The sequence below is a fragment of the Leptonychotes weddellii genome, chromosome 8 (assembly GCF_054177405.1).
Source record: "Leptonychotes weddellii isolate Sample4059 chromosome 8, ASM5417740v2, whole genome shotgun sequence".
NCBI classification, from domain to species: Eukaryota; Metazoa; Chordata; class Mammalia; order Carnivora; family Phocidae; genus Leptonychotes; species Leptonychotes weddellii.
Genome location: NC_138376.1, coordinates 23,443,060 through 23,465,400, shown reverse-complemented (window position 1 = coordinate 23,465,400; position 22,341 = coordinate 23,443,060). Strand labels below are relative to the sequence as shown.

Below are 22,341 nucleotides of genomic sequence, written 5' to 3'. Positions count from 1 at the left end.
ACTTGGTCAGGCCTTACGCATTGTATCTGCCTGACCAGGTAGCCTGCAGTATCCCTGGAAGGGGGGGAAGGGGGCAGAAGGATTTGTTTGCCTGCCTGTGGAGGCAGGATTGATAGATGGTAGCTACTCCTGGTATGTCTGTGGGTTTATCTGGGAATGGGAAGGGGGGGTGGGGGTGGCTACCTTGGGGGAGAAGGGTTTCTCTGGTTATGCATTTACTACACATTCCTTCATCTGTTACTGGGCGTGATTTTAAGTTTGCCTTCTGGTGTGAGCGGGTCAGTCTCTGTATGACTGTGTGGGTTTGTGTTTGCGTTAGTGACAGAGCCTTTATTCTAGCCAGTGTGCTCTTGAGAATGTCTGTGGGTGTTCTGTCCCGTAACTGTATCTGCTGTGTGTACACCTATGTGTATTTATACGGGCAGCAGCGGCACCGTGGTTAGGAATACAAGCTGCTTAGGTTTAAACGAGGAAGTGCCTCTGAGGAGCCCTGTCCCCTCAGGTAAGTTATTTAACTTCCTGTAAAATGTAAATTGTGTGGTTCGTATTTAAGGGTTAAACATAGTCTATAGATCAGCCCTAACCCAACGGAAATATAAGGCAAGCCACATGTAATTTTTAATTTTCTGGTAGATACGTCAAAAAAGGTAAAAAGTAACAAGGTGAATTTAATTTTATTTATTTATTTATTTTTTTAAAGATTTTATTTATTTATTTGACAGAGAGAGACACAGTGAGAGAGGAGCACAGGCAGGGGGAGTGGAGGGGGGAGAGGCAGGCTTCCCGCTGAGCGGGGAGCCCGATGCGGGGCTCGATCCCAGAACGCTGGGATCATGACCTGAGCCAAAGGCAGGCGTTTAACGACTGAGCCACCCAGGCGCCCCGGTGAATTTAATTTTAATAATATGTTCTGTCGAAGCCAGTATTCTGAAAGGTTAAGATTTCAAAATGTAATCAATACAGAAGATTATTAGTGGGCTATTTTACATTCTGTTTTTTTATTCAGAGTCTTTGAAATCTAATGTGTATCTTAACACTTCCAGCACATCTCAGTTCAAGCTACCACACTAGACAGTCAGTCCTAAGACCTTACCAGCTGCAAGTGTCAGCTATTGCGGTTACTGTTGTCCTCTTATCATGTGTCTGAGTTGTGGATGGCCGTATCTCATGTCTCTTGTCTTTGTGAATGTTTCTGGAGCCTTCCAGGAGAGGGGTGGGAGAGCAGTCCTGAGCTCCCAGCCCCCCGCACCCCCATCCCAGAGAGGTTTCCCGGGCAGGTTTTGCTGGGAGCCCTGACCCCATCCTGTGTCTCTGGCCCTTGTCCTCATAGCTTCTGTGCCCTGCCCACCCCTCTCCCCCACCCAGGAGCCAGGCCCACTGTCCCTTGCCCTGTCCCCTGCAGGCGGCCAGAATGGAGCTGTGGCCGGGGGTATGGACCGCGCTGCTGCTCCTCCTCCTTCTGCTGCCCCTCCTGCTGCCCGCCCTGTGGTTCTGCAGCCCCAGTGCCAAATACTTCTTCAAGATGGCCTTCTACAATGGCTGGATCCTCTTCCTGGCTGTGCTCGCCATCCCTGTGTGTGCCGTGCGAGGGCGAAACGTCGAGAACATGAAGTGAGGGCCGGCGGGGGGGGGGGGGTTGGGTGATGAGAGAACCTCAGAGTCAGAAGTGAGCAGTGGATGGGGAGGATGTGGGGTGTGTAGAGAAAGTAGAGAGAGCCCAGGGACAAGGAAGGCCAGAAGACTGCAAAGATACCTGGGAAGACAGCAGGATGGGGGAACCGAGGCCTGCCGACGGACGGCAGTGGGTCCTGCTGGAACCCCTTGCCATGACCCCACAGGATCTTGCGCTTGATGCTGCTGCACATCAAATACCTGTATGGGATCCGAGTGGAGGTGCGCGGGGCTCACCACTTCCCTCCCTCCCAGCCCTACGTCGTGGTCTCCAACCACCAGAGTTCACTGGACCTGCTTGGTGAGATCCCTCATAGGGCACACCTCCCCCCCACCCCTGCCATGCCCTTCTTCCTTCCCCAGAATCTCTTCCTCTAGGTGTCCTCACCTCCCCTTCATCTGAACTTTGCCCCCTGGCTCCCTTCTCCCCTTCCCCCCCCCCCCCCCGCCAGACCTCACCTGCATAGGCAGGCTAATACATGTTTAATCACCTCTTCCTCCCCTCAGTCTCCCTTTTCCTTTATCTCCAGTCCTTAGTAGTGTGGCCCCGCTTACCCTGACACTTTGCCTCCTTTGGCCTTCACCCTTCACCCACCCCACCTTTGCCCTAGGGATGATGGAGGTACTGCCAGGCCGCTGTGTGCCCATTGCCAAGCGTGAGCTGCTGTGGGCTGGCTCTGCTGGGCTGGCGTGCTGGCTGGCAGGAGTCATCTTCATCGACCGGAAGCGCACAGGGGATGCCATCAGTGTCATGTCTGAAGTCGCCCAGACCCTGCTCACCCAGGACGTGAGTCACCCTGTGGGAAAGGAGGGTCGGGGCATTGTGGAGTAGCGCAGTTGTAAATAAACTGAGATGCAGGGCCAGCGGGCCTCAGCGGTCCCATTACAGCATCACAACCATATTCTGACCCCTCCGTGTGTGGTTCCCCAGGTGCGGGTCTGGGTTTTTCCTGAGGGCACGAGAAACCACAATGGCTCCATGCTGCCCTTCAAACGTGGCGCCTTCCACCTTGCAGTGCAAGCCCAGGTAACGACTACTTCCCCTTCTGCTGCTGAGCCCCCCAGCTTCCACCATCCCTTTCTTTCTTGGCAGACGCTTGTCATAGGGCCTTGGAAGGGAAATGTGGGCTGTTTGTTTTTCCCTTTCCCCAGGTTCCCATTGTCCCCATAGTCATGTCCTCCTATCAAGACTTCTATTGCAAGAAGGAGCGCCGCTTCACTTCCGGTGAGGGTTCGAGTAGACCTGGGGCTGGGGGTGGCCAGAAAGGCCATGGATGAGAGAGGTTAGAGGGATTGGCCCCACCAGGGAGGAGGATGGGTCGGTGTCAGAACTGAGATGTCCAAAGGATCATCCAGTGTGACCGCACATCAACCAATAAATATTTATTAAGCACCCACCATACCCTGCTACACGGGTAACGCTCGGTCCCTCCAGGAGGGGCCGTTACTGTCCAGTGGGAGAGATAAGGCCTGTGTGCACAACGCTATAGTAACACTCGGCAGTAAAGGCTAAGCTGAGACGATGGGGGCTGAAAGGGTGCTGAGGAGGTGTCTGGACTGGGTGCATGGGGAAGGCTTTGTGCAGGAGGACCTCGGACCAGGTGGCAGCTGGCAAGCACAGGGCCAGTTGTCCAGGGTAGGGGGAAGAGAACTGAAAGGTTGGGGAGGGAGGAGCAGGAGAGCTCAGAAACTGTGCCCCACCTGCGGGCAAAGGCCCAGGGAGACAGGCCATGATGGTGCTCACCCCCTCCCAGGGCGATGTCAGGTACGGGTGCTGCCCCCCGTGCCCACAGAAGGGCTGACACCAGATGACGTCCCAGCTCTGGCTGACAGAGTCCGACACTCCATGCTCACCGTTTTCCGGGAAATCTCCACTGATGGCCGGGGCGGTGGTGACTATCTGAAGAAGTCTGGAGGGGTGGGCGAGGCCCGGCTCTGAACTCCCCTCCCATCTACCCCCACCTTCCTCCCACACCTACCCGCCCAGTGCGCCCTGATCCTCTTCCTTGTTTCTCCTCTCCCCACTGTTCTCCTCTTGGGAATCTTCAACTTCTGAAGTGAATGTGGATACAGCACCGCTCCTTGCCCCCTCCCAGCTCTCCCCCACGGACTCTCTTGCCTCGGTGCAGTCTCCACTCTGACCCCACCCACCTCCTGTGCCATCTTGTCTGTGGGACGGTTACCTCCCCCCTCATCTCCAGTGGCTCACCTACACGAGGGTGGGAACACGCCATCCTTTCCCCAGTGGACCCTCTTCCTTTGTGATCTTCTCTCCCTCTCCACCCCACATTGGCCAGTGGACTCATCCATTCTGTGGAACAATACCCTCCCACAAGTCCATGGATTCAGTGGACTTATCCATTTGTGAGAACTCCTCACACTGTGGCTGGAAGTGATGCCTGGAACATTCCTGGCTTATCCTGGGAACACTCTTCAGCACCCTCACACTCCCTCCCATGGAGCCTGTCAGTGGAGGCTGGACTCTTCTCACTCAGAGGTCTGTCTCATCCTGCCCATACCCAGGTGCCCAGGGGTGAGCATACTCCTAGATGCCAGTTTGGTCTCCACATTTCTGCTTCCCCCTGTCCCTGTGGTACAGTTCTTCAGTGGTCCTGGCCCCAATCCAGCCCCCTGCAGCCCTGCTGTACCATTCTAACCACACACAAGGGAAGAGGCAGACATCAGGTGCTGCACTCACTTCTGCTCCCTGGGGAATTGGGGAAAGGAACTGAACCCTGGCTGGACGGATGGGAGGGCTTTTAATTTATTTCTCTTTCTTTTGAGGCTTCCCCTCTCTGAGCCAGTTTTCATTTCCTCCCTGTGGCATTAACCACTCCTGCCTCCCACCCCAGACCTGTGCCCACAAACTGGGGAGATGGGCTGGGAGCAAAAGGAGAGGGCAGGACCCAGTTTTGCGTGGTTGGTTTTTATTAATTATCTGGATAACAGCAAGAAACCGAGAATAAAGACAGAGAGAGAGAGAGATCTGGGCACTTTCTGGCTGCATTTGTGAAGGCATTAAAGTGGTTCTCGCCCAGGCAACCTGCCCCAGCCAGAAGACTCGGGTGGGCCAAGGCACCCATCTTCCCCGCCTTTCTTCAGCTCTTGGAAGTCTCCATCACTATTGCTCCTTAGTGGCAGATAACCTTATCTGCACTTCCCCACCTGGCCGATCCCAAAGGATTAGCGGGGCCAGTTTCTGTATAAATTAGGGGACCGGGGCTCTGGAGAGGTTCCTTTTTGGCCGGTTGAGGCCTGGGCCCAGGCTGTTGTCCTCACAGGAGCCTGGTGAATGACAAGGAAGCAAGCAGACACATTGGCTGTAGACTTCTGGGGCTACCAGGGCACTGGAGAGACTCTCACCCAACAAAAAGTGGACTGGGGACAGGGCACCAGAAGAATGGGTGAAGTGTGGATATCTAGGGACAGTATGGGAAGACTGAAGTGTTGGGGAAGGGCTTGGGGAAAAGAGAAAAGTGATCTAGGGAAAGATGTCTCGGAGAGCTGGGGGCAGCTATTGGGCGAGGGGGGTTCAAGCAGAGAGGGGTAGGAGGACTCACTCACAGGCGCCTAGCCTCTCCTCCAGCAGCAGCACCTGGTCGCTGAGAGACTCGATCCTGTCACTGCGGCCCCATAGCTCTGCCACCTTTTCCGGCTGTAGCTCTTCCGGAGGCATGGGCAGCACAGCTCGGACCCAGGCCCCGGCCTGACCAGCCCACTACAAAGGAAGAGACACCTCAGGAGTGCTGGGGTGGGGCACACCCTGCCGGGAGGGCTTGACCCCCATCTCCACTCACATGCTCCAGCCGCTCCAGGCGCGCTCGCAGCTCCTGGATCTCCCACCTCAAGACGCGCTCATCATGTTCTGCTTCCCGAACTGAGACAAAAGAGAGTGTCACCCACTGCCCAGTCGAGCCCGGGCCCTCGCCGCCCCACTCACTCACCCGCCACGCTGAGGACGCTGGCACTGGTTGGCGGCTCCAGGGCGCCCTCTGCGCACGTGCGCCCGTCCGGGCCCAACACCAGACCCTGGGGACAGCGGCAGGTGAAGCTGCCCGCCGTGTTGATGCAATGGTGCGAGCAGAGGGTGACGCCAGTCCTACATTCATCCACGTCTAGTTAAGGGAAAGAGGAGAGGGCTAAAGGGTGGGGGCGAGCCGGCGCCCCAAGGGTGGTGAGGTCCTGATGCCGCTGGAGGTGGGGATGGGGGTGGGCCACTCACCCACGTGACAGTGCTTCCCACCCCAGCCTGGGGCGCACTCGCACTGCTCTGGCCTGACGCAGACGCCTCGGTTCAGACATGGCTTGGCGCAGATGGCTGTGGGTGCAGGAGGGCGGTTCAAGACCGGACCAACAGCCAGCTTCCCCAGCCCTGCAGCGCGCCCTGTCCCCAGGCCTGGGAAGACCCAGTCTCACCTTCATCACAGGTGAGCGCCCCCGGATGCCGCTTCTTCCAGCCCTGGCAGCACACAACGTGGGTCTGCTGCACCTCCCTCCTCACCTCCCTCCACGCCACTCGGTATGTGGTCCTAGAACACAGGCCTGGCTGTGAACGTTGGTTTATGGGCTTTGGTCTGGGTTCTTGAAGTTCTTCTTGAAAGACTTGCAGAGTCCAGGCTCCCCAGCCCTCACCTGTAGGTGCTGCAGACGTGCCTTCCACTGCACACAGTCAGGTAGGGCTTATACACTGCTTGGCTGTAGGACTCGTTGTAGTGGAGGGGGACCACCAGCATCTGCTTGGAGCAGACCCCCTGACTGCACCCAAGCCGGAGAAGGTGAGAGACACTGAGTGGGCCAGGCCCTGGGGGCCAGGAATCCCTCTCCCCTCAAGGCTCCACTGAGGCCCCACCCCCATTCTAAACTTCATGGTTTTGCCACCTGTTGAAGTCCCACCCCCAGCAGGTTTCCTGAAGACCTCATACCTGCCCCCGCCCCCTCTGTCATCACCTCTCTTTAAGGGATCCACCCTTGGCCCCCTGGACTGACATCAGTAGCAGGAGGAACGAGAGTCCGCCTAAGAGAGTGTACAGCTCATCCCTGGACCCCATGATTCTCCTTGACTCCAAACTCTGCAGGCTGCAGGCAAGAAGAGGTTAATGGAGGCCCTTCCCCTCTCCTGTAAGCTCTCCAGCTCCAGCCCCTCCAAGAGCCCAGTCGGCTAGTGCCCTCTAAGGGAGTCAGCATGTTCATTTGTACACACCTGCACTAGCCACCAGCATTGTCTACACCTGCATGTACATTTAACATGACCCCTTCGTTCAGCGCACACGGTCCCCGCAGCATCATGCAAGGGCACACCCCAACACACTCCCTCCACCTCCCCTCTGCACAACCCAGTTAACTCTCCCCCAGGACCCTCCTATCTGTAACGTGCCCTCTTCTATCTTAATTTTTCTATCTTCGAAGCCTCAGATATTCACCATTACACCCCCTCACACCCTGCACCCAAAACCATGCACCTAGAAAATGCACCTTAAATACATCCCTACTACCTCCCACACCGACACCCCTCACACAACACTCCCCAACTCACACTCACTCTAAGGCTCATCCCCCATTGACATGGTCTCCCCACCTGTCTTTCCCTCTCTCCGGGAGACTTCAAGTAGACCAGCCTCAGCAGCAGCAGCTCAGACTGGTGGGCGGGTTGGGCAGGCTGGGAAGGAGAGGAGGGGCTGGGCCAGACAGAATCCTCCCATTCTTGCCCCCTCCCACAAGACTTCATAGTTCCTGCTTGATCTGCTCCGTGGGGTCCAGGTCCCACTACCCTCACACCACCCCAGCGAAGGGCCCCCTAGAAGTAAATTTCCAACCCTCTGATGCCCCTTATTTCTGGACTCCCCAAATCAGCAGAGGCTACTGGCTCTGTAACATCACTGGTACCCCTGGCCCTTGCCACACCCCTCAACCCAACACAGACTGGGGGAGAAGTGGGGGGCAGGGAGACAGAACTGGCAGAGAAAAGCAGGGTCAGGTGATGGGAGAAGAGGCAAGATCAGCTGAAGAAAGAAAGGAGGGCAAGTCGTCACAAAAGGCCAAGAGGGGGGCGGGGGGACAGCCCAGGGCACTAAGGGGAAATTTCCCCGTTTCTTGATGACATTTGTTAGGGCCTTGGGGGGGGGGGCAGAGTTGAGTCAGCCACCACCCCCCATGCGAGAGTAGACAGGGCCCTATTGTCTCCACCAAAATTCCTTCTTTCAAGGAAGAGGAGGCTCATTGTCCAGCCCCTCACCCAACTGTGGCCTACAAAGGTCAAAAAGGGGTACAACGAATGCCCACCCTGACCCTTAGGCCCCTCATCTAGCCTGGGGGTGGCAGGCGCATTCCACCCATGAGGCTGGGGCACAAACCACTGGAGCCCTGGGCTCAGCCCCCCAAGCTTAGGTTGGGACAGGAAGAGAATTGTCCTCTGCAGGAAAGAACCCACAGAGAATCAGGAACCCACACAGAATGGGCATTTAGAGAGCGGAAACACCAAGGGGGTCCCACCCCAGACCAGGCATCCGGGCACCCAGACCTCAGGCTCTCTATCCCCACCCTCCTTGGAGAGCCAGGTCCCCCTCACCTGGAAATGAGCCAAGCCACACTGAGGAAATGGAACTTTATTTCCATTAATACAGGGTTAACACCCATTCAATGGCAGCTAAAAGAGGGGCTGGGGCCTCAAAGAAACTAGGCTCCCAGGGGGTACCCCAACACTGAACATAGGGACTGGGGGGATCCCCAAACCTGAGATGGGCCTCACAGGCCATAGATAATCCCCAACACTGACATTTCAAGAACAGAACTGTCCCCATAGGGGAGCCTCAGAATCCCACTCTCATGGGTAGTCCTTCCTGGGAGTTGGGAGGGCTGAGGAAAAGGGAACATGGGGAGAACAGAAGCTAAAAATGACCTGAGTGGCCTGGAAGGAGACCCCCGCAGCGGGCAGGGGTCGGGTTCTCCTCCGGTGCAGCCCGAGACCGAGGAGCAGCAGAGTAGCTGCAAGTTCAAAACCTGGTTTCTCTCTTCCCAGCCTCGGCCTTGGGAGGGTGAGAGAGCACGGAGCAAACCCCAGACATGAGGTCATTCACAGAGGAGAAGAGGAAGGGGTTCTGGGAGCCCTGGTTGGTGCGGGCAGTGTGGGAGCAATGGGGTGGTCACAGGCACACCGGAGCCTGACATCTGCTTTCCAAGGCCACTGCTTGGTCTCTGGGCTGGGGAGTTCCTGGGGGATCCCTGAGGACATCCTCAGGAGAGCCAGGGTTCAATGCAGGCCTCATAAAGGGTACGGTTGGAGTGCCAGGCCGTGTGGGAGATCCCAGCCATCGGACACCTCACTATGGCTCCCCGGGCCAAGAGAGTCTTCAACCCAAAAGAATCCCGCAGATAAACCTTCAAGGTGGGCGAAGGGTCACAGCAGACAGACAGACAGAAAAACAACATGAGTTCCTGCTGGTGTCCCAGGTCCCCTCCCCACAGGGTGAACCCTTCCACTCTCAAGGGTCGGCAGCAGGGAGGGCTACAAACTGAGGTGGGACAGTGCATGAAGAAAGGGGAAGTAATCCCAGGGGGCTCACCGGTTGCTCCTCCATCTCCAAGACCGTCTCATTTGCGTCATAGAAACCAAAGAAGCTACAAAGAGATTGAGGGTGGGCAGGGGAGGAGGTTATCAGGAGAGGTGGAGAAAATCAAGGTAGGCTAGGGGACTTCAGGAACTCATTGGCAGCAAGGAAGACACTCAGAATGGGGACCCTGTACCTCATGAGGTGATAGAGAGGCTACAGCATGGCTTCTGCAGAGTCCCATCAAAAATGCATAACCTGAACCTACTCATGAGCCAACAGCCAACAAACCCCAACTGAGGGGCATTCTACAAAACGGCTGGACCATACACCTCAAAAATTTCGATGTCAGAGACAAAGACTGAGGAAGTATTCCAGAAAAAAAAACAAAGACTAAAGAGACAGGACAAGTAAATGGGACTCATGATCCCAGGTTGGATCTTGCAATGGATTTTTTTTTCCCTATGGCAACAACTGGAAAATATTTGAATCAGGTCTATAGAGTAGCCTATCCATGTTAAATTCCTGACTTTCATCACTGTACCATGGCTATGTAAGAAATGTCCTATACACAGGAAACAATCACTGACATACTGAAGTTTCAGGGATAAAGAGACCTCATGTCTACAACCTACTCTTAAATGCTTCACAAACACACCTAGGCCCCGTGTGTATGTTTACAGAGAATGGATGAAGGCATAAACATGGTAAAATGTTAACATTTAGAAAATCTAGGTGAAGAATACGTAAGATTGTTTTTTGTAATACTTTGGCAACTTATCAAGTATGAAATTATTCCAAAGTAAAAAGGTCTTAAATTTTTCAAAAGTACTATTTAATGACATGGGCCGTGAGTGGGCACTGGCCATGAAGAACAAACATTACCGGGTAAGGGTGTAGGAGAGCAGCACGGGCACACAGACCTGGATCTGAACTCCAGCTCTGCTGCACACTCCCACTCGTGTGTGGCCGAGCATATTACTTACTCTCTTTGTCCTATCTAAGAATACTTCCTTTGCAGAGAGGAAGTGAAGCCCCGTGGTTAAGTTAGATAGCCTGACTTCACCAGTCACTGGCTCTATGAGGACTAAACAAGGTTTATTTGAAAAGTACTTAGAATAGTGCCTTGGCATCTAAAAGGTGCTATATTACTATCTTCAGAGGGTTGTGGAGGTAAAATGAGATAGAATAAATCCCATCTATGGGCATCCCATGACTCCTTCACTGAAAACCCTCCAAAGCCTTCCCATCTCACTCAAAATAAAAAGTCAAGGGCCATGGCTGCCAAGAGCTGGGAGGGGAAGCAGGGATGGGGAGTTAATTTTTTTTTTTTTTTAAGATTTTATTTATTTGTCAGAGAGAGAGAACAAGCACAAGTAGGGGGAGTGGCAGGGAAAGGGAGAAGCAGACTTCCCGCTGAGCAGGGAGCCCGATGTGGGACTCGATCCCAGGACCCTGGGATCATGACCCGAGCCAAAGGCAGACACTTAACCGACTGAGCCACCCAGGCGTCCCAAGTTAATGTTTAATGGCTATGGAGTTTCAGTTTGGGAAGAAAAGTTCTAGAGATGGATGGTGGTGATGGTTATGCAAGAATGTCAATGTGCTGAATGCCACTGAAGTGTACACTTAAAATGGTAAATTTTATGTTATGTATATTTTAGGGGAAAAAAAATCAAGGGCCTGACTGCCCTACAAAGGCTACACATCACTGGCTCCCTGCTATCCCTTTCATCTTGTCTCCCACCCTCTCCCCAGCTCCCTGTGCTCTAGCCACACCACTGGCCTCCTTATTCCTCACACCTGCCCCAGAACCTTTGTAGATGCTATTCCTTTCTCTGAGTCGTTTTCCCCCCAGATTGTTGCACAGCTCCTTCCTTCACTTCCTTAAGTTTCTACTCGAATGACAACTCTTCCAGGATTTGTCTGGCCACTGTCTGACATAGGCTCCAGTCATCTTCCAATCCCTTCCCCCGACTCCTCTTACCACCACCTGACATGTATGTTTACATTTACGATCTGTCTCCTACACTACTAGATCCTAAGCTACGTAATAGCAGGGACTTCTCTTTCACTTACCGCTGCATCCCAATGGCCCAGAACAGTGCCTGGGCATACATACAGTGCTCAATAAATACTTGTTGAGGGGGGCGCCTGGGTGGCTCAGTCGTTAAGCATCTGCCTTCGGCTCAGGTCATGATCCCAGGGTCCTGGGATCGAGCCCCGCATCGGGCTCCCTGCTCAGCGGGAAGCCTGTTTCTCCCTCTCCCGCTCCCCCTGCTTGTGTTCCCTCTCTCCTGTCCCTCTCTCTCTATTAAATAAATAAAATCTTTAAAAAAAAAAAACCTTGTTGAGGACTAAAGTAGCTTAGGTGACATTTCAGATCACTCATGATGATCTGCAACAGAGGCCCACACATAGCACAATGGAGCCATGGATTTTCCTGAGGAACAGGATGGAGGGGACGGGGCTGGAGGCTATTACGGAAGCCCAGGTATGTAAAAGAGTTGGTAAGAAACATAAAATGGCATGGAACCATACACACACATCCTACAATGAGAATTTCCTGGTTTTGATATTGTGCTGTAGTTACATAGGATGCAATCATGGGGGGGAACCGGGTGAAGGATACATACCCAGGACCTCTCTAAACTATCTTTGCGGGCGCCTGGGTGGCTCAGTCATTAAGCGTCTGCCTTCGGCTCAGGTCATGGTCCCAGGATCCTGGGATGGAGCCCCGCATTGGGCTCCCTGCTCCGCGGGAAGCCTGCTTCTCCTCCTCCCACTCCCCCTGCTTGTGCTCCCTCTCTCACTGGCTCTCTCTCTCTGTCAAATAAATAAATGAACTCTTTTAAAAAAAATAAACTATCTTTGCAACTTCCTGTGAATCTGTAATTATCTGAAAGTTAAAAGCTTTAACAAAGCAGGGGTTTAGGGATGGAGAGGAAGCAGAGTCTGCAGGACTTAGTGACTGGCTGGATACAAGGAGTTGAGGGATGACTCCCACGTTTTGGTCTTGAGTGACAGGATCCGTGGAGGGTGGGGCATGAACTGGACAGTGGGAGGTACGGGCCAGTTTCAGTCCTGAGATGAAAACTGTTGGGGGTTGGAGGATGTCCTTAGCCCATCTTCAGGCCACACAGTCCCTTATTACCTAGACTGCCAGGGGGTAATAACACCATCATCAGGGCCCCCAATCAGCACCAGACGGCCCACACGAAGAAAGTTCTTCCTCCATGCTGAAGAATGGGAAGAAAAGAGCTTGAGTCAGTCACAGGGGTCGGGCCAGGCTGGAGAGGGAAACACAGGGGGTCAGAGAGGCAGAAAACGGGACCCAGGTAGGAGCCTAGGGTCTCACCAGTGGCGTTGGGATGATCTCTTTCGCCATTGATCAGGGCCAGGAAGCTGCTGGCATTCAGGTACAAGTCATCATGGTGGGGGTCTAGGTACAAACAGCAGTTAGAAAGAGAGTCAGAGGGGCGCCTGGGTGGCTCAGTCGTTAAGCGTCTGCCTTCGGCTCAGGTCATGATCCCAGGGTCCTGGGATCGAGCCCCGCATTGGGCTCCCTGCTCAGTGGGAAGCCTGCTTCTCCCTCTCCCGCTCCCCCTGCTTGTGTTCCCTCTCTCGCTGTGTCTCTCTGTCAAATAAATAAAATCTTAAAAAAAAAAAAAAGAAAAGAAAAGAAAGAGAGTCAGAGAAGCAGGGCAAAGAGGCAAGACCAGAGGCTGGAAGGCCAATCAGGGGACTACAATAATAGACAAGGTGAATACTAATATAACAGTAACAACAATAATAATTGTAAACATGACAGCAAACACCTTTACCCAGAACCTATGATGCCACGTACTGTTCAAAGTACATCACGTTCGTTAATTTATTTAATCTTTGCAACCCCCTATAGGGTAGATACTATATTTTACAGGTAAGGAAAACAGTCACAAACAAATATTTACTATCTGGCCCTTCAAAGAAAAAGTCTGCTGACCCCTGCCCCAGACTACACTCTGAAGCAATAAGGTAATAATAAAGTGTTCTGAACAGTGCCTATTCACATAGTACATGCTCAATACATATACGTTATCTTCAGCATCACCGCTGTTGGTTATGGTACAGGGAAGCAGCAGGCCCTACCCCCAGGGTGCCCCCTCCATGCAGACCCCAGTTTGGCATCCCCTATTCACCGTGCCAGTAGTTGCAGATGGAGAATTCCTGGCCCCAAGGGCTATAGCAGATCCGGTAGAGGTTAGACCTCATGGAGGTAGGGAAGAGCCACTTCAAATAGTCCGTATCTGGCAAGAGAACAGCAGTGTCCAGTGGCCCCAAACCTGTGTGTCCCCAAACCTCAGGGCCCCCTATGGAGCCCACCATCCCCACTCACCGCCATACTGTCCCATTTGTGGAGAGGAGAGAGAGATGAAAGAATCCACATTGTGCTCATCCATGACGGAGAGCAGTGCCCGGCACACCAGGCCCCCTGGAAACAGAATGCCACATTAGGCTGAGACTTAGCGACAGCCAGGCCAACAGCCTACCCACTCGGCCCCCCACCACCACAAGTCCGTAAGGAGATTGAGGCCCAGAGAAAGCAGGCACACCCTGTGGCAAAAGGTTACACGTCGTTTAAGTGACAGAGCCGGAATCAGATTCTGGGTCTTCTGACTCTAACTGTAGGGTGCTTTTTTACTGCCCCACTATCCCTTATGTCCAAGAACCATGGGTAATGGCAAAAGGGAGCAGCAAGGCGGGGAGCCTCCCTCCCACTGGGGACACAGAGATAAGACCCAGGTGCTGAGGGAAGTCAGAAAAATAGGTCTCAGGTACTAGTGCTCTGGCTGGAACATTGGGGTTCAGAAAAGGGGACACTAGGAAGTGTCCCTCAGGTAAGGATCAAGCCTCAGATAGGGCTTAGAAGTCGGGAAGGGGAGGGCGCCTACCCTGCGAGTAGCAGATGAGATGCACCCCTTCGGGGGCCTTTGCCATGATGGGGGCCACAGCCTCTCCGAACCCTTGCACCTGTTCCCACAAGGGTCGCAAGCTCTCTCTCCCATCGAAGAGATCGAGCACTGTCACCACAGTCCCAGGGTGTGTCTGTGGGAAGGGGGCAATGCTGCAACAGGGGATGGACTATGAATTCCCTCCACACCGCCCCCGGGCCAGCGTCCACATGCCTATTGCGCCCTGCTAGAACCCGGGATCTCATCCCTCGACTCTCCCAACGCCGGCCCCAGCTCCTCGAGGAACTGAGCAGGCCCAGAAGCGCAGCTTTCAGTTCCCCATTCTCCTTCCCCCGTCACTACAGACGCCTCCAACGCCCCACAACCGGGTGTCCCCTGCCAGACCTCGTTGATGTATTCCAGCAGGTGGCGGAAGCTGTATGAGCTGTCAAAGAGACCGTGCACCACGATGACCGGTTTGTAGGAAGCGCGATGGGGCGCGGGAGCCGCGGGCAGCAGCCGCGGCTGCAGGAACGGCAACAGGAGCAGGATCCCCGCCGGGGGGAGCCGCAGCCCCCTGAGGCCCAGCATGCTCCCGCCTGAGAAGGGGGCGATGAGGGCCTGTGAGACAGATGGCAACACGCTCTCCCCTCGGAGCAGACGCCGGCATTCGAGACCTCCCGCCCGTGCTCACACTAGGTCCAGGTCACAAAATAGCCCGCTTTGAACTTACTTCAGGGCTGTAGGGAAACACACCCCCCTACACGTCGACGCACCGACACGCACCCGAAACCCCGCCCCCAACTCAGCGGGGACTCTGTCCCTAGGCCCAGGATCTTCCTAATGCACCATCCCAGCCATGCCCGACCCTGGGTTTTGCAAGAAAAGACCCCTGAGCAGCAGCGCAGCCTCCTGGAGAATGCAAGCTCCCACCTGGCCTAGGTCAGTGAGCCTGGCTCCGCCTGCTGCTTACTTCTCCCTAGACTGGAACCGCGGGGGGAGGGGAAGGGTGTAAGGAGAGCGCGCGCAGGGGAATGACGGATGGGAGAGGGGAGGCTGCTAGGGGTCGCGCTTCGCCGTCACGTCCGGGGCTTTCCCTGGCAACCGTGCCCGCGTCCCCTGTAACGCAGGCCCGGACCGGAGGGGCAATGGAACATTCCACTGCCTTCCGGGAGCGGGGGAGGAAACAGGCAGAGCGATCCATTTAGGCCCGTGGGGAGAGGAAGAAGCGGCAAACATATCCTGGGAATCGAGAGAAGGCCAGTCCAGACCCTGCTGCACCAGCGACCCGAGGGTCCGATTTCCTGGCCTTGATTTGCCCCACTTCCCAATTCAGGCGTCCCGCTCCGCTGAGGAACATGAAGTTCTCTTTCCCCCAGGGTGGGGGGTGGGGGGGAAGGGCGCTGGAGAATAGGCCGGGGAAAGGCAACCCTCCGCATTTCGTCCTCCGCCGGATCGGGGCTGAAGCCAGCGCAGGCGGCCCCCACCCCACCCCTACCCGCCCGCCGGCCGGCCCCAGGTCAGCGTCTTACAACTCTTCATTATGAAGTGTGTGTAGTGCCCTTGTCTCCAGGGACGCGAAGAGTCCTCGAGGCCCCTCGAGCTAAGAGTGCAGCCTGGCCCAGTTTCTCCCGGCCTACTCTACTCGGCTCCCGGTATACGACCCACCTTCAAGGGGCGGAGGGCCCCCGGGGCAGCGCTGACTCACGCTCGCGTAGTTTCCACCCGTCTTTCAACTTGAGGGACCCCCACAATCTGCCCTTAGCTGGGAGCTCCTGTGGGCGGCTTCCGACGCAGACCCTCGCACCGCATGCAGACTCCCGAGCTCCAGGCGCCCCGCACCTCCGCCTGTGACCCCTTCCCGATACCTGGGTAGGCTTTCACTTAGCATTTAAAGGCGCTTCCCTTGAGGAAAAAGGATTTCGAAGCTTGTCTGAATCCCTCCCTCTATTCACAAGGTCTTCGCAGGTCTAAAGTCTCAATAAAACCGATTTGTGCCCCGGGGTGTGTGATGTGAGGGTGGGGTGGCGGTAGGGGGTCAGGAGCGAACCCGAACGACTTGGAAACCAGAACGACCAGTTTGGGGCCGTGACCTAAATGTCTGGAGCCTGGGACTGGTCCAGGCGAGGGCCTCAGCTCTGTAGGCTCCGCGTGGACCCAGAGGGGAAGGACACAGCCGGGGAGGGCGACTGCCTCAGGCGGGGGATGGGGAGTACTAATCTGAAGGTGGAGGCCGGGGAGGGTTAATGATTCCCCGATTGTGTTTTTGCAAAAAGCCCAACTCCTGTAAGTCTCAGTAGTACCTTCACCTTCCCTCCCTATATAAGCGCTCCCAAGATACGACGAACAAATAAAAGACCGGAATTATAGCTGTGCTCGGACCTCCCCCTCCACCACCACCACACACACTCCTGTCGATTCAGGAGGTGGCGTCGCGTCTTGGCAGGGGTGGTGGGTGGGTCGCTGGGATTTTAAAAAATAGATCTGAACACTGACGCGCCCAGGAACTCTAAGAAGCCCAATTATCAAAGGGGGAAAGGGAGACCAAGCACATATTCCCAAAACGGAGTTGCCAGAAAGGAGCTGATCCATCCCCTCCTTCTCCCAAAGTGCTCAGCTCCTTCAGCCTGGAGGAAAAGGTATCTCTGTATCCCCCAAGCTTCCGCTCTGTCCTCCCACCCCCACTCCCCCAGCCACAGGCCCAACTCCCGCTGAACCACTATAGACCCAAGCCTCCCACTTTACCTGCAGTTCACCCCAGGCCATAACCCTGGGAACTCTTCAAGCCATCTCAGGTCTCAGCTCTGCAGTTCTCCCTCATACACAGTTATCTTTCCTAAGTGGGGGAAAGTAGAGCTAAGGATTTGGAAGAAGATCCTGAGAACTTGCAGGGACTCTGAGGGAAGCTGAGGAGGGGGGCCCCTGACTAGGGTGAACCAGATCCAGTGGGGACTGGGGTACTGAATCCACTGAGCACCAGCTCACTTCCTCCCATGATATAATCACTACAGCCAGCCTTAGAGGGGAAGACTCGAGAGAGTTCTCCCTCCCTCCTTCCCTCTCTTGGTCCCACCCGCCTTGCCTGGTCTTGCTTGCCTCCCTGTTTCCATGACAACTCCAAGGGAGCCCAAACTGGGGGCTTGAATGCCGGGGTGAGAGGAGGAGAGACAGAGTGAGGGGACCTCGGAAACTCTCCCCCTCCCTCTCCTCGGTCCCTTTAAGCTCCCCCCCCCTCCGCTCTCCCTCCGCCCCCCGCCGCTGTCTTCATCTCTTCATCTCTGTGCTGCTGCCGGCTGCGCAATCTGCACACCGAGACTCCGACGCCAGCCAGGGACCCCGACTCCCGCTGCAGGGACCCTGTCCCAGCCAGACCACAGGCATGTCATCGGAAAAGTCAGGTAAAAAACAACAAAACCTGCCCTTTCCACCATCTCCGGACTCTTCCCCCCATCCTTGGCCCCAACCCCCTCCCTCCCTTACCCCTCCAGGGCGGGGGGGGGGCGGGGGGAATGATTGTTTCATTCCCCTTCTGTCCAGCTCTCAACCCCCATCCCCCTTCTCTTTCTATATCCCTCCCTTCTCTTCCTTTCCTCCTTCCAATCTCAGCCTCGTCCCCTTGCCAACAACACGGAAAGGGGACAGGTTGAAAGGGTGAGGGAAGTACAGAGTGGCCTAGCATCAGCCAGGTACTGCAAGAATAGCATCATTGGGAGTGACAGATGGACAGATGACACTGGCTTGCATGGAGACATCCAGTGGAGATATATAAAGATATGATCAGATGGGGGTTGTCAGGGGAGTAAAATCCAGAAGACCCTTCTTTATCTGCCCCAAAAGAGGAACTGGGATTCCCAGAGAGGCTAGGGCACCCCCCCCCCCAGGACAAGAAGGCAGAGTGGAATATGTCATCCTACATGTGTTTATACAACTGTTGAATTGAGCACATGTTAACACAGTATTGCATGTCTACACGTGCACACACAGGACTAGCTCAGATGGGCAAGCCCAAGGCAGCCGTAGCTTGGGTGGAAGGTGGAAGCTATGTATGGGCACATTGCTGTAGATGGAGAAGAGTGGAGGAGAGTTGCGACTTCAAAACTAGATTGAAAAAAAGAAGGGGGGGTACAGACGGCCTAGATACAACCCCTTTCCTGCCCCAAGACCAAGAGATGGCTTCTCACCCATCTCCTCTGTCTCTCCCATTATCTTTCTCCATCCCTGGCCCTCTGTGTTTCTCCCTTACCCCCTTCCTTATCTCTTCTCTACCTGGCTTGTCTCTGTCCCCATACCCTCTCCTCCGCTCACCACGGCCAGGCCTCTCAGACTCAGTCCCCCACACCTCTCCACCACCCTATAATGCCCCCCAGCCCCCGGCCGAACCCCCCGCCCCTCCCCCACAGGCAGCCCCTTCCTCTCACCATCACCACCACCACCACTACCACCAGTCCGGCACCGCCACCCTCCCGCGCTTAGGGGCAGGCGGCCTGGCTTCTTCCGCGGCCACTGCTCAGCGCGGTCCCTCATCTTCCGCCACTCTGCCGCGGCCACCACACCACGCCCCGCCCGGCCCGGCCGCCGGGGCGCCCCCACCCGGCTGCGCTACCTTGCCCCGCATGCCACCCGACCCTTACCTGCAGGAGACTCGCTTCGAGGGCCCGCTGCCCCCGCCGCCGCCAGCCGCCGCCGCGCCGCCCCCGCCGGCGCCCTCTCATGCTGCCCAGGCTCCGGGCTTCGTGGTGCCCACGCACACGGGGGCGGTAGGCGCGCTGCCACTGGGGGGCTACGTAGCCCCTGGCTACCCCTTACAGCTGCAGCCTTGCACTGCCTACGTGCCGGTCTACCCGGTAGGCACGGTGAGTACAGGGTGGACAGGGGCCTGGGAGGAAGGGCTGGGGACACACTGGGGGCTGGTGGGATAGAGAAACAGGGCCACGGGACCGGGCAGGTTCCTAGGACAAGGCCTAGGGAGAGGAGGGACTGAGGAAAGGCTTGGGAATGTGTGTGTGTTGGGGGGGGAGGAGGATCTGGCAGTCAGTTGGGGTCAGAGATCAGGGTCTGAGAAGGGGAACGGAGCACAGAAGTCCAGAGGACGTTTGAAAGAAGGAAAAGAGAGAGGGGGAGAAGAAATGAAATCTGGCGACCAAGGAGGAGAAGGGAGAAGAAACCTGGAACTGACTGAATAGGGAAGGCCAGGCAGATACTTGCGGAGAAGAAACAAGGCCTGAAGTGAGCTAGGGCAGCCCTGGTGCGGCCATACCTTCCGGGGAGGGAGTGTGGAGACCAATAAGAATACAGGGTAATGACAGCAATGAAGACAAGAGAGGGATCCAGGCGGAATTCATGGGTGTCCTGGAAGGGTAGTGGATAAGTTCCTTTGAGAAGCAAAGTGCAAGAATGGTGCTTTAAAAACCACTCTGCCAGACGCAGAATGTTTTCGGGCTCAGAGAGGATGGGAATGACGTCCTGTCCTCTCCCTGCACAGCCCTATACAGGCGGGACCCCGGGGGGAACAGGAGTAACCTCCACGCTCCCCCCGCCGCCCCAGGGCCCAGGGTTGGCCCTGCTGGAGCCGAGGCGCCCGCCGCACGACTACATGCCCATCGCGGTGCTGACCACCATCTGCTGCTTCTGGCCGACGGGCATCATCGCCATCTTCAAGGCCGTGCAGGTGCAAGGGGAGTAGAGGGCGGCGTCTGGGAAGGGCGGCCTCACTCGGTTTTTCCTGTTCTAAGGGAGTGCTGGATGTTCGGGGGAGCATCTCAGAGGGCGCAGCAGCTCTGATCCTCTTGCTTCCGCCCTTCCCCCGCAGGTGCGCACGGCCTTGGCCCGCGGAGACATGGTGTCTGCCGAGATCGCTTCACGCGAGGCCCGGAACTTCTCCTTCATCTCCCTGGCGGTGGGTATCGCAGCCATGGTGCTCTGTACTATCCTCACCGTAGTCATCATCATTGCCGCGCAGCACCACGAGAACTACTGGGATCCGTAACGACTCGCCCGGCCCGGCCCCACCCCGCGCCCCTCAACCTCCCAAGCGCGTTCTGCAGCCACGCCGCGGATCCAGTGGGTGCCCCGCACACCTGCCTCTGGGGCCACCAAATTTCGATACATCCTAAACTCGGCCTCCACGGAACTTCTCGCCTTGCGGGCACGCTCCGAATCCAGTTCCTCAGGAACCCCGAAAAAACCCCCACCCCCAGAAATACCACTTCCCAGGATCCCCGCCAAATGCCCGACCCTCAGTCACTCCAGTCCCCCGCCGCCTCTAAATGCAGCGCCCCCAGCCGAGCTCCTTTGGTCTCCGCTCCCCAGCCGGAGACTGGTCCCCAAAGCCCCGCCTCCTCTGTAGGCTCCGCCCCGGCTCCAACAAAACCCCGCCTCCAGGTCGGCAGGCTCCGCCTTCTTTTCGTCCCCGCGGGGTGATTCAGTCCAGTGATTGGGTTGTGGCCGTAGGCCTCTCCCCACACTGACAAACTCCTCCCCTTCTCCTGGCGCAGGGACCCAGCCCCGGGTAGCCACGCCCCCACGCTCTCTCATCTTTTCGTAGTACAGTTTTGTCTCCACCCGGTCTCTTCCTATTTTCTTGCTAATCCCAGAACCTCTACTTTTGGTATTTTTGGAATGAGATTTGGGAGGTTCCCAGTTTAGGACCTTTCACCCTGGGATGACGAAAGCCCCCTTTCTCTGTAAATATTCCCTTCCACCTGTCCCAACCAGTGGGCAGCTGGGCAGAAGGTAACCCAGCGTACGGACCTCCCAGCGTCGGAGGAGCCAGCCCGCTCCCCGCTCCCCTCGGCAGTCCCCACCTTGTTCTGATTTGTGTGTGAGTGTGTGTGTGAATTTCTGAAAGAATATTAAAGAGACTAAGTGGATTTATCACCCGCAATTCCAAAGACTGCAGCCTTGCAAAGACCCTCCTCTTTTGTTTGCCCCTTTTACCTCCCCTTAGCTTCCCTTCCAAGGGAAAGAAAGATAAAGAAAACTGACAGAGACAAAAATGGGAGGAACAGATCTCCAAGACACCAGAAAGACAAACACAACTCTGGGGGCTGGGGGCAGGGGCAGGGGTCTCCTTAGGAATTCCACCAGGGAGATCTGGTATGAGATCCATTCATGATGGGGATTTCTTTCCCTAGTACACATTTTCCACTTCCTACTAGACTGGGCTTAGGGCTTTGAAGAGAGAGCATTTACAGGTAGACCCAAGTATCTATCCCCAGAACTCCAGGAAATCAGGAGAAAAGGACAGACTGTTCTGAAGAAGTTGGTCAGGGACAGGGTGACAGGGAAAAGATGCCAACTGCCTGCAGCTGTTCCTGCGTTTGAGCCAGAGGGTGGCAAACAACTTCGATTAGAGCCCTACATGGTTTGTTGTACCTGTATAGGCAAAGGGAGCAGAGTGCTATGGGAGGCCATCTCAATCCCTTCAGGTTGCTATAACAAAAATACTATTGACTGGGTGGCTTATAAGCAACAGAAATCTATTTCTCACAGTTCTGTAGGCTGGAAGTCTGAGAGCATAGCATAGTCGGGTGAGGGCCCTCTTCTGAGTTACAGACTTATCATTGTATCCTTACTTGTTAAGGGGCAAGGGAGCTCTATAGGGTCTCTTATAAGAGCACTAATCCCATTCATGAGAGCTCCACCCTCTTGACCTAAGCACCTCCCAAAGACCCCACCTCCTAAAACCATCAAATTATGCATTACGATTTCAACATATGAGTTTTGGAGGGACCACAAACATTCAGAACACAGCAGAGCCCCAGGGAGGAGGTCACTAGGCTCTCAAAGTCCAGCTGGAGCTAGTTGCCCTCTCCTAGCCTGAGGTCAACCAGGAGGCCTCTGGTGGGGGTGCGGGCAGCGCATAAGCAGTGGACTCGGTATCTTCAGCTGTACACCTGCGGGCCAGGGTTCTATGCTGAATTTGTGCATTCATACAACATGCGTCTGCGGGATGCTGGTGTGACATCTGCCGAAACCATGGATGTGAACACTGACCTCACGGGGTTTAGGATCTAGAAGGAAAGCCATGCACTGAGACAGGACACACGGGAGGAGGATGGGATGGAGTATGGAAATTGTGGGCTCTCCTTTGGAAGTTTCAGATTTTATGTGCTTCGCTCACCAAACAGATTGAAAAAAGAATTCACATTTGCAGCTTCCGCTTCCTCACCACCTACTCACTAGCCACCCCC

The 22,341-nt window shown here is 55.6% G+C and overlaps 4 protein-coding genes across 19 annotated transcripts in view; 2 read left to right on the top strand and 2 right to left on the bottom strand.

The window, feature by feature from the left end:
- Nucleotides 1-4,656, top strand: part of AGPAT1 (1-acylglycerol-3-phosphate O-acyltransferase 1) — a 9,137-nt gene extending 4,481 nt beyond the window's left edge. For 5 of the 6 annotated variants that reach the window (XM_081827943.1, XM_081827944.1, XM_081827945.1 and 2 more), the window contains 6 exons: nt 1,403-1,611; nt 1,839-1,972; nt 2,283-2,458; nt 2,603-2,698; nt 2,824-2,896; nt 3,426-4,656. In XM_081827943.1, coding sequence (XP_081684069.1) covers nt 1,412-1,611; nt 1,839-1,972; nt 2,283-2,458; nt 2,603-2,698; nt 2,824-2,896; nt 3,426-3,610 — 864 coding nt within the window. In that variant the 5' untranslated portion in view covers nt 1,403-1,411 and the 3' untranslated portion in view covers nt 3,611-4,656. Of the gene's footprint in view, nt 1-1,365; nt 1,612-1,838; nt 1,973-2,282; nt 2,459-2,602; nt 2,699-2,823; nt 2,897-3,425 lie in introns of all 6 variants that reach the window. The other variant, XM_081827941.1, reaches the window with a different exon arrangement.
- EGFL8 (EGF like domain multiple 8) lies at nt 4,582-8,118 on the bottom strand. 5 transcript variants are annotated; one of them, XM_006738429.3, is made up of 9 exons: nt 7,247-7,378; nt 6,619-6,747; nt 6,304-6,426; nt 6,088-6,200; nt 5,894-5,989; nt 5,616-5,786; nt 5,469-5,548; nt 5,236-5,389; nt 4,582-4,956 (listed from the first exon to the last, which is right to left on the bottom strand). In XM_006738429.3, exons 2-9 carry the CDS (start codon nt 6,717-6,719, stop codon nt 4,880-4,882), a joined length of 915 nt encoding a protein of 304 aa, XP_006738492.1. In that variant the 5' UTR covers nt 6,720-6,747; nt 7,247-7,378; the 3' UTR covers nt 4,582-4,879. The 5 variants fall into 5 exon arrangements, with proteins under 5 accessions (XP_006738492.1, XP_030889536.1, XP_081684082.1 ...); XM_031033676.2 differs by having other exon boundaries at nt 6,594-8,118; XM_081827956.1 differs by lacking the exon at nt 6,619-6,747 and having other exon boundaries at nt 5,232-5,389; nt 6,304-6,404; nt 7,247-8,118.
- A 140-nt stretch (nt 8,119-8,258) lies between these two features.
- On the bottom strand, nt 8,259-17,020 carry PPT2 (palmitoyl-protein thioesterase 2). Of its 4 annotated transcripts, none has more exons than XM_031033672.2 (9): nt 16,895-17,020; nt 14,555-14,748; nt 14,150-14,322; nt 13,594-13,689; nt 13,397-13,504; nt 12,574-12,657; nt 12,370-12,454; nt 9,231-9,285; nt 8,259-9,045 (listed from the first exon to the last, which is right to left on the bottom strand). In XM_031033672.2, exons 1-9 carry the CDS (start codon nt 16,913-16,915, stop codon nt 8,902-8,904), a joined length of 960 nt encoding a protein of 319 aa, XP_030889532.1. In that variant the 5' UTR covers nt 16,916-17,020; the 3' UTR covers nt 8,259-8,901. The 4 variants fall into 4 exon arrangements, with proteins under 4 accessions (XP_030889532.1, XP_081684079.1, XP_006738491.1 ...); XM_081827953.1 differs by having other exon boundaries at nt 14,150-14,303; XM_006738428.3 differs by lacking the exon at nt 16,895-17,020 and adding an exon at nt 15,682-15,789 and having other exon boundaries at nt 14,150-14,303.
- Nucleotides 14,917-21,032, top strand: PRRT1 (proline rich transmembrane protein 1). Of its 4 annotated transcripts, none has more exons than XM_081827948.1 (6): nt 14,917-15,091; nt 16,760-16,788; nt 17,372-17,547; nt 18,550-19,002; nt 19,632-19,817; nt 19,959-21,032. In XM_081827948.1, the coding sequence occupies exons 1-6, from the start codon at nt 15,009-15,011 to the stop codon at nt 20,133-20,135; spliced, it is 1,104 nt and encodes a 367-aa protein (XP_081684074.1). In that variant the 5' UTR covers nt 14,917-15,008; the 3' UTR covers nt 20,136-21,032. The 4 variants fall into 4 exon arrangements, with proteins under 4 accessions (XP_081684074.1, XP_081684075.1, XP_081684076.1 ...); XM_081827949.1 differs by having other exon boundaries at nt 14,918-15,091; nt 17,464-17,547; nt 18,464-19,002; XM_081827950.1 differs by lacking the exon at nt 14,917-15,091 and adding an exon at nt 15,213-15,668 and having other exon boundaries at nt 18,787-19,002.
- The last annotated feature ends 1,309 nt before the right edge of the window (nt 21,033-22,341 follow it).